General features: G+C 41.1%; 1 protein-coding gene across 6 annotated transcripts in view; it reads right to left on the bottom strand.

The window, feature by feature from the left end:
* The window catches only part of SH3RF2 (SH3 domain containing ring finger 2), a 124,320-nt gene that overhangs the window by 47,330 nt on the left and 62,696 nt on the right, over positions 1–14,294 (bottom strand). For all 6 annotated transcript variants that reach the window (XM_039256678.1, XM_039256677.1, XM_039256676.1 and 3 more), the window contains 2 exons: positions 11,278–11,547; positions 7,256–7,351 (listed from right to left, as the gene is read on the bottom strand). In XM_039256678.1, the coding sequence (XP_039112609.1) occupies positions 7,256–7,351; positions 11,278–11,547 (366 nt within the window). The remainder of the gene's footprint in view (positions 1–7,255; positions 7,352–11,277; positions 11,548–14,294) is intronic.

The following is a 14,294-nucleotide window of genomic DNA, read 5'->3' as shown; positions in this document are numbered from 1 at the left end:
GTGCAAACATATGATATTTGTCCTTCTCTGCCTGACTTATTTCGCTCAGCATAACACCCTCAAGGTCCATCCATGTTGCTACACATGGCCAGATTTCATTGTTTCTCATCGCCATGGAGTATTCCATGGTATAGATAAACCACATCTTCTTGATCCATTCATCTGTTGATGGACACTTAGGCTCTTTCCATGTTTTAGCTATTGTGGAGAGTGCTGCTATGAACATTGATAAACCACATCTTCTTGATCCATTCGTCAGTTGATAGACACTTAGACTCTTTCCATGATTTGGCTATTGTTGAGAGTGCTGCTATGAACATTGGGGTACATGTGCCCCTATGCATCAGCGCTTCTGTATCCCTTGGTAAATTCCTAGTAGTGCTATTGCTGGGTTATAGGGGAGTTCTAGTGTTAATTTTTTTGAGGAACCTCCACACTGTTTTCCAGAGGGGCTGCATCAGTTTACATTCCCAACAGCAGTGTAGGAGGATGTATTTAAGAACTTTTAAATGACACTGTGCAGAGGATTAAAAATAGTCAAGATAGAAAATTTTATTTTATTTTAAATGTTTATTCATTTTTGAGGGGAGGAAGGAGGTGCAGAGAGAGAAGGGGCAGAGGATCCACAGTGGGCTGTGTACTGACAGCATCCAGCCCCATGCATGGCTCAATCTTACGAACCATGAGTTCATGACCTTAGCCAAAGTCAGATGTTCAACTGACTGAGCCACCCAGGCACCCCCCAAGAAAGAAAATTTTTAAAGAAGATGCAGTTCCTACCTCACAAACTGGTAATATTGTGAAAAAGAAAATCATCGAATAGGGGAAGGGGTATTATTATGTCCAGTTTATTTTATTTAATAAATTTTTTTAATGTTTATTTATTTTTGAAGGAGAGAGACAGAGCATGAGTGGAGAGGGGCAGAGAGAGAAATGGAGGCACAAAATCTGAAGCAGGATCCGGCCTCTGTGTTGTCCACACAGAGCCCAATGGGGGGGACTCAAACTCATGAGCTGTGGGATCATGACCCGAGCTGAGTCGGACACTTAACTGACTGAGCCACTCAGGTGCCCTTATTATGTCCACTTTATGTATGTATGTATGTATGTATGTATGTATGTATGTTTATCTTTGAGAGAGAGAGAGAGACAGAGACAGAGAGACAGAATGTGAGATGGGGATGGGCCAGGGAGAGAGGGAGACACAGAATCCGAGGCAGGCTCCAGGCTCCGAGCTGTCAGCACAGAGCCTGCTGCAGGGCTTGAACTCACAAAGTGTGAGATGATGAGCTGAGCTGAAGTCAGATGCTTAACTGATTGAGCCACCCAGGTGCCCCTATTTTGTCCACTAAAGATAAAAGATCTGTGGCCCAGAAGGGGTGACTTATAAATGGCACAGACAGCAAATCAACCAAACAAGAAAATCAGATAGAAGCAAATGCTTTGATGTGATAGAGACAGGTTGGGGGAGGTGCCTACTTTAGATGAGAGGTGGGCCAAAGAAGTCCCGCCGAGAAGCTAACCTTTGACTGGGACACAGATGACAGGTGGAACCAACCGTGTAAAGATGGGGGTAAGAACATGCCAGGCAGAGGGATTATAATCAAGTGAAAAGATCCTTAAGAGGGGGGAAAATGGTCTGTTTGAGAAAAAGACAAGAAAGAAACAGAAGCTGGAATGGAGAGAGAGCTGAAATGGAGAAGCTAGAATGGAGTAGGTGGTAAAGAGACCACAGCGACAGGGAGGGGCCGGGTCACAAAGGTCCTGGGAGGCTCAAGTTTATTCTAAGTGTAATAGGAAGACTTTGGTAGGATTAGGGAGAGGAGTGACACAATCTGATTTTTGCTTTAAAATTTTTTTAATGTTTTTCTTTATTTCTGAGAGAGAGAGAGACAGAGTGAGCAGGGGAGGGTCAGAGAGAGAGGGAGAAACACAGAATCTGAAGCTGGCTCCAGGCTCTGAGCTGCTTGTCAGCATAGAGCCTGATGCAGGGCTCGAACCCGCAAACCGTGAGATCATGACCTGAGCCAAAGTCAGACGCTCAACCAACTGAGCCACCCAGGCGCCTCTGATTTTTGCTTTTAAAAGCTCATGTTAGGCTGTGGCAGTTTCTTACAAAGCTAAACCCATACTTCGCATCTGATCCAGCCATCCCACTCCTAGGTAATTACTGAAGAGATATGAAAACATTTGCCCGTTCAAAAATCAGAATGTGCATGTTTATGGCAGCTTTACTTGTAGTTGCTGACAACTAGAAACAACTGCTTTGTCTTTTACCTGGTTCATGGACAAGCAAACTTGGGCACACCCATGCAGTGGAATATGGCTCAACAGTAAAAAGGGAAGAGCTGACGATATGCCTGACAACATGGATGAATCTCCAACACTCTGTGCTAAGTGAAGAAAGCCAGACTCAAAGGCTACATTTTGCAGGATTCCATTGCTATGACGTTCAGGAAAAGGAAAAGTATAGAAGCAAACACCAGATCTGTGATTGTTTGCTATTGGGAGTCAGGGAAGGGGCTGACTACAAAGAGTCATCATGCTGTTGTATTTCTGGGCGATGTGGAACTATTCTAGATCTTTTTTTTAAGGCTTATTTATTTTTGAGAGCGGTGGGGTACAGAGAGAGACAGAGAGAAAGAGAAGATCTGAAGCCGACTCCACACTGACAGCAGACAGCCCAGCTTGGGGCTCGAACTCATGAACTGTGAGACCACGACCTGAGCCGAAGTCAGAGGCTTAACTGATGGAGCTGCCCAGGCGCCCTGGGACTGTTCTATATCATGATGGTGATGTGGGGTATCCTGTACGTATTTACCAAAATGTATAGAAGTGGGCCCAAAAAGTAAATTTTTGCCATACACAAATAAAAACAAAAAACAAAAAAGCCAGAATGGGCTTTCTTTTTATTCAGAAGTGCCAGCGCAGAAGTAGGGAGACGGGTTAGGAAGTTACTGAAGTTGTGTCGGCAAGCTCTGACAGCAGTGTGACTAGGGACAATGTCTGCATTCCCCAGAGCACCTATCCCTCCAATGTTGACCCATTAAGAGGGCAACATAGACTCTTTGAGTTGAATGAGTCAAGTCATTCATTTTATGGTCATTCACAGTTACGATGAAATAAGCTAATTTCTTTTTCCTGCTTCCTAATTGTTCTTTCCCTTGGTGAGCAACATCTTCAGCGTTTACATCAGCCACATTGACAAAGGGCTCTGTGTGACTCTTGGTCTGCCCTGTGCTCTGCCAACGTGATTAATAGCTCAGCTGGGAAAAGACAGCACATCTCTTAAATTTGTAGCCACTCATTGGAAACAATATCCTTGAGGTTCATTGGGCTGAGCAAGGTTCACATAACACAGGCAGGCCTCACTGGAGAAGTCCTGACAAGAATGGGTATAAGCTCAGTATTTGTATTACCACCTTTTTATTCAGGTGTAATTCAATAAGTCAAGGCATACATTAACAAGAAAAATCCTGTTTATGCAAAAAAGAAAAAAAAAACAACAACCCACGTCACTCTTACAAGAAAGCTTTCCTTCTTTTCAGTTGCTTTGGATGGCACTGATAATTCAAAACTTGTTTAAAGAATTCTTAGCTAGTGCTAGTCTTAATGAAACGACTGGAGTCAAAATTTAAGTACTGCTTTAAAAAGCTCAATTTAGATTTCAAGTAATTTTTGAAAATCAGGTTTCCAGATTAGAGCAACCACTTGATTATCTTTCTCCCCCTCCTAGCAGTTAGGAGAACAAATGAAGCAATGGCTAGTTTGATGATCATCTTGAGGGTTCTCATAATCGCTAATTTTAGAGGTGAAGTGGGGAGAGTGTCCAAATGAATAATCATTAAATGTAGAAGTTTGGGGAAAAAAGAGTACCAAAAATGGGTAATAAAATCAATGGTGCTTCCCCCCCCCCACCCTCCCACCCCCCCGAGCTATGGAGAAACTTCTTGAAATTATGCAGGGGACAGGCAAGCTCTAAAATGCAAAAATTTAAGCACCTCCTATGTATCAAACTTAGATTAATTGTAGCTGATCTCTTTCTTTGGAAACTTAACCACGGTCTCCCCGTCAATGAAATTTTCCTCTTTAGTAGTGGCTCTACCACTAACCTAGGCACATGAAGCAGAAAGTGGGGCATGCATTCTTGACCACTCCTTCTCCCCTGTTCCTCACTTCTGTCAACCTCCAAGGCCTGTGGATCTACCTCCTAAATGATGTTTGAATCTGTCTGCTTGTTTCTAATCTTCTGGTCCAAACCACAGTCATCTTCTAACTGAGCCATGCACGGCCTCCTAACTGGTCTTTCTGCTTTTTCCTCTTTTCCTCCTCAAATTATTCTTCTCACTGTAGCTAGAAGAGCAGCCTTTAGGAAACCCAGGTCTGGGGGCATCTGAGTGACTCAGTCGGTTAAGCATCTGACTTCAGCTCAGGTCATGATCTCACAGTTTACGGGTTCTAGCCCCACATGGGGCTCTGTGCTGACAGCTCGGAGCCTGGAGCCTGCTTCAGATTCTGTGTCTTCCTCTCCCTCTCTCCCTTCCCTGCTCATGCTCTTCTCTTTCTCTCAAAAATAAATAAACATAAAAAAAAGAAATCCAGTTCTGATGGAGTTACTGTGTCCCTTAAAGTCTTTCAGAGGTGTCTACTGACTTCTGGATCAAGTCAGAGCTTCCTGTGATATGGCAGAGACGAGCATACTTCTCAGACGGTCCTTGTGGCCCCCGCTACTTCTCAGCTCACTTGAAGACAGGTGGGGCTAGAGGACTGGTTCAAGCCAGTGGGCGATGAGTGGAGTTACACATGTCACTTTTGAGCTGGGACATTTGCGGATACCCAACTCCATCTTCCTTACTCCTCCCCTGCTATGAACACTGGGCAAGTCCATGTGTTCCTGATGGCAACTACAGGGTGGTCCAACCCCATTGTGGGTTTCTGGAGCGACTATGTGAGCACAGCTTCTCACTCTTCTGTGCTAAACATGTAATGTGGATGAGAATAAGTGTTTCCTTGTTAAGCCACTGGCAGCTTGGGGCTCTTTATTACCATAGCATAACCTAGTTCTTGCTGACTAATACAGGATGATTTGTAAAGCCCTCTGTGACCCATCTCCCACTCACTTCCCTGGTGTATTGTGTCATCATCTTACTTTCTAAGCTCCAGCTCTAGTATTCTTTTGGTCCTCTGGGTATGCTACACTTCCTCAACCTGCCAGACTTCTGTATATGTTAACTCCACTCCCTAAAACATTCTTTCCTCTGTGCTTACCTACATAACTCCTATCCATCTGTCTGATCTTGGCTTACAAGGTATTCACTGACCCCCTTCCCAGGTCAGTTGCATGTCATTCCCTCCCTTCCCCTTTACTTCCCTCCCCTTCATTCTTTGCATCATTCATCACACTTAATAATTACTTGATTAATGTCTGACTTTACAGTCTCTGCTAGTAGAGACATATATGTCTCTGTATCTTTAGAACTCAGCATAGGACCTGACTTAGCAGGTATTCAATGAAAAATGAGTTGAGTGATTGAATATATGAATACAGGACAGGGCCACACTGAATGGATTGTTTTCTATTTTTTTCTCTTCATTCACCTGTTAATTTTTTTCTTTTTCTTTTCTTTTCTTTTTTTTTTTTTTTTTTTTTTTTTTTTTTTTTTTTTTTTTTTTTTTTTTTTTTTTTTTTTTTTTTTTGCAGAGAGCTTTTTTGTGTCAGTCTAGCCTATGAGGTATAACCAATACACCCCTCAGGTATTTGGAGAAGAAAGAGACAATGGAGTGTTCAACTAATAGATGGAAATTTTATGGAAAAACTAGGCTTCTAGTTGAGCCTTGTAAAATGAGTAAAATTTGAACAGGTAGAGAGAATTGTGTGTGTGTGCCTGAAAGGGGCTTCAGCAAGAGAAAAAGGACTGGTAATAAGAATACTGTTGACTAAAGATGACAAGATGCCCAGACTCTCTGGACCCATCATTCTCTTCCATTTTCCATCCCTTCAGCATTAAGTCAGAAGAGTTATAGAGAACCTTCAAAGCTCAGAACCTGCTTTGGCTGTTATGAATGAAAGAACTGCTCTCTTTTCTCTAACTCTGCCTCCATTCTGTTCTCACACTACTTTCCCAGAGGGTGGAAAACATGGCTTTTACTTCTTTCGTTGCTCCCCATTGCTCACTTTTAATGCTTTATGCCTGGTAAGCATCCAATTAATGCAGTTAAACAATGAAACCTCTCTTAAATTTGTAATGACCTGCCTCAAGCTAGGGTGAGGCTCAAGGATACAGAGGTTAGGAACTCCAGATTATAGTATTACACTTAAGAAACAGGTAGAGTCTAACATGTACTCTTCTTCTTCTTTTAAAAAGCAGCTTTAAAAATCTCCACAAGTAATATATGCTCATTTCAGAAGATTTACAAAATATAGGTCATCAGAAGAAAATGAAAATTACCTAGAATCTCACTATCTGGTGATCACCACTGTTAACATTTTTGTACATATCCTTCTAGCCCTCTGTCCATTTATACACACGCATATTTATGAAGCTGGTTTAATATAGATCCATTCGTTTATTGTGGTAAAAAACACATAATGGAAAATTTACCCTAACAACCATTGTAAAGCATACGATTCAGCAATATTGAGTATATTCATATTGTTGTGAAACAGATCTCTAAGACTTCTTCGCTTTTTAAATCTGAGACTCTATGCCCATTAAACTTTACTTTCCTTAACAACAAATCATAAATATCTTCTCATATATACCAAATACTCAAAAATATTGAATATTCTTTAACATTATGTTTAACGGGTATATATATTTTTTCCTCACCATAATTTTAAAAAACAAAATCCTTATGGTTGGATAGTTAGATTACTTTTGGTTTTTTACGGTTACACAATGGATGGTGAACACATGTATTTTTGTACTTGTTTGAATATTTCTTTACAATAAACTGTTAGATTGGTCCAACTGCTGAATCAGAGGAGACATAGGTTTTTAGTGTTATTGACATGGGTTTCTTTGACTTTGGGTAGGAGACATGCACAATTTACACTCCCATCAGCAGAGTAAAAAGACCCGTTTCCCCACACTCTTGCCAGCACTGGAGGTTATCTTTGGCATCTTTTCTTTGGAGACTTTAGTTACTTCTGAAGTAAGCCTCATATCAAAAAGGAATTTCTCTCAGGCATCCCTGTGGCACATGTCTATTTCTGAGGGGGTGTGAACCAGATGTAGACTTGATGCTCACGTACCTCTACAAACAAGATTGGGAAGATGCCGACTTTATCTCCTAACTTGCCTTCTGCCCAGTTCTCATCCACTCGGCTGATCACAGTAATGATATCATCCTGAAAGAAAGAAAGTTTCATGGTCAGCATTCACTCTCAGTTTTTGGGTGGTAAAAGCTTTCGGTGGAGATCAGCTTGGAATCCCAGATGGTGTAAGGTACAAGAAATGTAACTCTTTCATAATTTATTTATAAAATCTTCCTCCATAAAGGGCAGTATTGGGCCACCAAGACCACAAGAGGAGTAGAAATAATTTGGAGGACCAGTGGAATCTAATAGAAAATTTGGAAATGTTTCTAAGTTTTTTTAATGTTTTATTTATGTCTGAGAGAGAGAGAAGGACAGTGTGAGCAGGGGAGGGTCAGAGAGAGAGGGAGACACAGAACCTGAAGCAGGCTCCAGGCTCTGAACTAGCTCTCAGCACAGAGCCTGATGCGGGCCTGAACCGCGAGATAATGACCTGAGCTAAGTCAGACGCTTAACCGACTGAGCCACCCAGGTGCCCCAATGGAAATGTTTCTAATTTTCAATCACTAGCAGATTCTGAGCATTCATTTATATTAATCAGATGGAGAAATCAATATGGGAGCCACAGGCAGATAGATTTTTAGCTTAGCAAAAGGGAGAATAAATTTCATTCTAATTTTGAAAAATTTTCAGAACCTATTCAATTTTTAATGTATCAAATGTAAGGTGGTTTTTATTCAAAATTTTCTTATTACAAAAGGTTATAGGGGTTCCTGGGTAGTTCAGTCGGTTAAGCATCCAACTCTTGATTTCTGCTCATGTCACAGTCTCAACAGTTTGTGGGATCAAGTCCTTCATTGGGCTCTGTGCCAACAGCCCAGATACTGCTTGGAATTCTCTCTTTCCCTCTCTCTCTTCCCCTCCCTCTCTCTCTGTCTTTCTCTCTCAAGATAAATAAATAAACATTTAAAAAAGTTATATAAAGATTTGTAAAAACATTTGAAAATATAGTAAGCAAACCAAAGAATTCTGCCACAATATGTATACAACCATTGTTAACACCCTGGTTAGAACAATTTCCCAGCCAGATTCATCTCTATGAAGATGAAACCTATGCAGTATACATATAAATATGTTGGTTTTTAAAAACTTTGCTGAAAACATACACACACACACACACATACACACACACATATGAACTATAAAGTTCATAAAGTTTAGATATAAAGCTTGATGAATGTTAATACTAACTATACCTACAAAACCCACATCCAGATCAAGAGATATAGAACATTTCCAGCACCCACAAGACTCCTTTGTGTCCTTTTTCATTGTCTAGTGAGAGGTAACCACTATTCTGACTCCTAGCATATACACTCATTATGACTAGGCTTATATTTCATACAAAAGAAGTCATATAAGACACACCGACTTTTCACTGTATACCATATCAGGAATACTTTTCCATATCCATACCTGTCCATCAATCCAAATCTGAATATCCATCTACTGATCACTCTGACCTTCCGATCCATGCCTCTCAGCAATTTAGATGAATCAAAATCTGAGTTCATTACTGCATTATACCTTTTCTTAGTTTTCTCTGCCCCTATTAAAATTTACAATTATACATTTATAGGTTGTGATTTCTTTAATGCCTGTGTCTACCCCCTCAGACTCTAAACTCTGTGTGTTCAGGGCCTGTGTCTGTTCTGTTCCTTTCTGTGTCCCTAGCACCCAATACAGTGGTTCCCATTTAGTGACCATTCAATAAATTTCTAAACGAATGTGTGCATGCATGAATAAGTCAATGTGTGAGTAAATTCTATAATTTACTGAGATAGAGAACACTAGGAAAAGAATAGTTTTGGGAGGGAAGATCTTTTGTTTAATTTGGACATGCTGAGTTTAAGAAGACCATGAAATTTCCTAGTGTAGTCCAAGCCTTTCCTAGCTTCCAGAGTGGCTCAACTCCTCTCTTCTGATTCCTTTATCATAATTTTCCATTCACATGTGTGTTCTTTCCACTCGTCTGCCAGCTCTGTGAAGGTAGGAATAATGACTCATCACTTTATCCCCAGCAGACAGCTTGGCACATGGATGAGCTCGATGAATGAACAAGCAGGTGGAGTAAGTGTCCTAGTTTGCAAATTCTCACAGAAGGGCAAAAAGGAAGATGATGCTTCCTGCCTCTGTCTCCTTCCAGCAGTGTCCCCAGAGCTCAGTGTTTAATGCCTGGCACAAAGTAAATACTCAGTGAATATCTGTGGGTTTGTACTGCCCTTCCTCTAAGTGTAATTGAAACACAGATTTTACACTTTGGGCTACAGAATGACCTTCCCTAAGGGGCTCACTCTGAGGGGGGTGCCTGGGTGGCTCAGTTGATTGAGGATCAGACTCTTGATTTTGGTTCAGGTCTTGATCTCATGGGTCATGGGATCAAGCCCCTCACTGCCCTGTGTGCTGACAGCCCATGGCCTGTTTGAGATTCTCTTTCTGCCCCATCCCACGTGTGTGTTCTTTCTCTCTCTGTGTCTCTCTCTCTGTATCTCTCTATCTCTGTCACACACACATACACAAAATAAATAAATAAACAAACAAAAAAAAAAGAGGACTCACCCTGAGGTGCCAAGACAATAATGGTCAGTATTTCAAAATATGGAGAACAGTAAGGTTATCTAGTTTGAGGCAATTTGCAGTAAATCTCATTTCTGGTAGTGATGCAATAAAAGTGTTTTACAAAAGAAAAGACCTGTCCTGAGCTACTCCACCAAAGCCGCTTCTAGTACTGATGTACTTCTCATAAGCAGCAAAGGGTGAAAATAACCTCAACTTTGGCTTCTCTGAGAGAATTTGAATGTTTAAGGAATCATAAATACTGAATACGGAGAATTAAAGTAGTCTAGACTTTAGTAGAAGTGCTGTTTCTTGCACATGGTGAAGAATTATCTGATTAAAAAAAGAGGCAAAAAATACCTTCGAGTAATTAATGTGCTTGGAAAATACAACTTGTAAGAGGTTATTTATATATAAAGGTATAATTATGGTATTGTGTGTGTTTTGAATGTTTTGAATACAATGTTTACAATGAAATAGAATGTTGTAAAAAGTAAAATTAGATGCTCAGAACTTGGTCAGCAAGCATGCCCTTAGATTTATGGTACAAAGGAAAGGGTTGTAGTTTTGCACAGCACACGGTCAGAATGTTTTGTAAACTGTTGTCCACCTGTCTGTCTGTCCCACTACTCTGCCCTTGGGCAGAGACTGGGACTTGTTCAGGCTGCATCCCTAGTGCCTGCAAAGAAGAGGTGTTCAAAAGTGTCTAGAATGAATGAATGAATGAATGAATGTGTGAATACTTAACTTTTTTTAAAAAAATGCTTTATTTCTGAGAGAGAGAGAGAGAGAGAGAGAGANTTTAATATGCACTTCCATGATGGCTAATAATGGTGAACATCCTCTCGTGCGTCTTTGCCATCAGGCTACCTCTTTGTGAAATGTCTCCATATTTCCTGCCCACCCTCTAGTGGGTTTGGTTTTTTTACTGCTGAGTTTTGAGAGTTCTTTTTATAATCTAGATAATAAATTTTTTTAATATTTATTTTTGACAGTGAGACAGAGAGAGACAGAGTGTGAGCAGAGGAGAGGCAGACACAGAATCTGAAACAGGCTCCAGGCTCTGAGCTGGCTGTCAGCACAGAGCCTGACGCAGGGCTCGAACCCACAAACTGTGAGATCATGACCTGAGCCGAAGTCAGATGCTTAAGCAACTGAGCCACCCAGGTGCCCTGAATACTTAACTTTCGTAATTGCCATGCAAAAGGCTTAAGAATTTGCATCAAACTCTTTAGCAGATTTCTTTGGCAACTTCCATTTAGTTTTGAACTACACACACACATATAAATATTTCTGTGTAAACTATATATACATTTTTAAAATTAGCAAGTATTAAACCCTCCAGGCTGTGGCACAGTCTCTGTGTGTTTGCTGGTGACCTCCACAGCGGCCTAGAATCGTACCTTGAGGAAGCTCAGGCAGTCCCGGTTCTCACTCTTGTCTTTGTCCCGTAGGTCAAAGTTGTAGAGGGCCCGGCAAAGCGGGGGTGGCTGGGGCAGTTGCTTGATGACTTCCACGGAGCTGGCTGGGAAGATCCCACTGACTCCATTGACCTCCCCCTGGTACCAGTTCTCATCCAGCTGTCTCCGGAGGAGGATGACGTCTCCCTTATTAAACCTCAGGTCGCCGGGATTCTGCCCTCGGTAGTTGCATAAGGCCTTTGCTCTTGGCACCTGCAGCAGCACAGACCAGTGGAATATGTACTTAGCTTACAGATTGGAGGGATGGAGGGATGTGTAGCCTTAATAGCTGATTACTGAGCACTCCCTATGGGCTAAGTGCTGGATGTAGATCATCTTCTTTAACCTTTGAGATAGACATTAGCCCATATCTAAGCAGGGCAACTGAGACACAGAGTGGTTTAGTACCTTGCCTAAGGGGACATAGCTGGGAAATGGCAAACAGTGGTTCTGAACTCAGACTGTCTGATTTTAGAGCCCCTGTTCTTAATTACTCTGCAGGGAACAGGATTTTGGACACAACTGTGTGAACTTGAGTGAATCAGTGACTGTTTCTGGGGCCTGAATACTGATTTAGAATTCTGGCTCCACCTCTTTCCCGTCATGTGGCCGTCATCAAGTCACATGATTAATCTTGCATAAATCTATCCATTTATAAAATGGGATAATACTAGAATATGTGCTTTACCAGGGCAGTTGTGAGGACTACATAATATTGATAATGTATTTAGCATATTGCTTGACACATAGTACATACCCAAAAAATGGCATCTTTTACAACCATCACCTGTAGGGAAAGGCTAATAACATCAGTTCTACCTATTCCTCATTGTTGATGGGGAGAAAACTGAGGTGAAAAGTCCCTGAAAATACAAAGTGCTGTATGAGGGGCATCTGGCTGGCTCAGTTGGAGGAGCATGAGACTTTGGTCTCAGAGTTGTGAGTCTGAGCACCACGTTGGGTGTAGAAATTACTAAAACAAAACTTAAATAGAGAGAGAGAGAGAGAAAGTGCTCTATGAGAACAATGCAGCATGATTTATCCTCAGCCTTGTCTAGAAATTGTAAACCTCATGCGTGTTTGCATCATTAGGGAACACTGAGACAAAGACACAATTAATCATAGATGAGTCATCACTTTAAAAAAATCAGCTAAAGAACTGTCAAATTAGTTGTCCATCTAAGTAATTATTTCAGTCAAGTACATTTTTTTTTTTAGTTGAAACTGGTTTCTGCACACACAAATGGCCTCACTCTGGTCTTGCTTGGCATCAGTTCCCTTCAGCGTCACTTGGCTTGTATTTTATTTTTGCTTTCCTCAGCAATGGGGTGAAGTAGTCCCCTCTCTCGGGGGCGGTCTTGCTATTCATAAGGGGCTATAAGCGGGCAGTGTTTCAGTTCTCTAAGAACCTTCCAAACCCACAGTGGTATTTGAAAAGGAATTTCAGGCAGTTTAGGGGTAGAGACAAGATCTGAACAGTCCCTTGCTGCAGGGATGGTAGAGAAGTGCTTTTCTGCTGGTCCCTGAATACAGTAAAGAGAGCCCACAGAAAAAGAAAACCATAGGAACACAGCTCATCCCTGGGAAACTCATGGACATGTGAGCAAAGACGCGTGGGCTAGGAGGTTTAGCACAGCGTCGTGGAGATTATAAATGGAATTGGTTGAATAAATTATGATACACCCACACAGTGGAAAACCCTGCAGTCATTAAAATTGATGAGCGAATCTATATGAGAATTACTCCTGATACATACTAAATTTAATAGAAGAGGTTAAAAACTGTTTTGTTTTCATTACAAATGAAAACTAGGCTTTCCTTCTGAACACATATGTATATTTTTACCTTGAGCAAATGCTAGATGGCCATACTAGCGATGATATTTTTGAAAATTAAAAAAAAATGTTTCTCTAAGTGCTTAGCAGTGCTTTCTAACTTTTCTACAGTGAAATTGCCTATTAAAATTTGATAGTAGAGGGGTGCCTGGCTAGCTTAGACAGAGGACTATTTAGCTCTTGATCTCTGGGTCATGAGTTTGAGCCCACGTTGGGTATAGAGATTACGTAAAAAAGAAAATTGAAAAAAAAAAAGGACAGTAGAAATAAAACGAATGAGACTAGGGAACGAAAAATAAAAGGTATGGAAGCAATTTAGGAAGAAAACAAGCCAAGCTGAGTTGGATCAACAGACTTTACAACTACCTTTCAGAAAAGTTTCTTAGCTGAGAAATAATCAGGTGGAAGCAGAAGGAGAGCAGACGATTTCTGAAGAATGATCTGAATCTGTTAGACTCCCAGGGTTGGGTATAGCAGGGAACAACCGTGGTCCCTCCATATTCTTTCTCCCAATTTTCCATTGTAAAATACATCACATTTTGGTTGGTCCACAGCCACCTGGAACACTGGTCACATTTTCCAGCCTCCCTGAGGAAGCTAAGTTTTGGCCAATGGGGTATAGGTGAATTTTGGAAAGTGTCCTTTGGAGAGAGACTGATTTTCTCTTTCCTTTCCTCCACTTTGCCATGTGGAATGCAGACACATTGCTGGAGTTCTAGCTGCCATCCTGAACAATGAGGATGAGGGTCACAGTAAAAGAGGGAAGAGGGTAAGTAGTCTGGGTTGCAGAGCTGCTGGGCAAGTGCTGGACTACTTTTACTTCCAGACTTTTGTCTGGAAGCTAAATAAACTTCTGTCTTGCTTAATGCATTGTTAGTTTGAATTTGTAAAAGAAAAGGGGGAGGAATGAAAAAAAAAAAAGAAGCAGCAAAGAACCGAAGCCCCTTTCTTTGACTTTGCATAATAATGATAGTGTCAATAATTAATATTTATTGAGTGCCCCTTCCTATGGGCCAGGTATTGTGCTAGGCACTCCACAATATATCTCAGTATGTCTTATTTAATCTCGTGCTAACCTGTGATTAGAAAACCATGTATCAGAGAAGTTACAAAGTTGCCCAAGTT

The sequence above is a fragment of the Hyaena hyaena genome, unplaced genomic scaffold (assembly GCF_003009895.1).
Source record: "Hyaena hyaena isolate Hyena2069 unplaced genomic scaffold, ASM300989v1 scaffold_585, whole genome shotgun sequence".
Classification (NCBI taxonomy): domain Eukaryota; kingdom Metazoa; phylum Chordata; class Mammalia; order Carnivora; family Hyaenidae; genus Hyaena; species Hyaena hyaena.
Note: the sequence above shows the minus strand (reverse complement) of the source record. Positions and strands in the feature narration are given on the sequence as shown.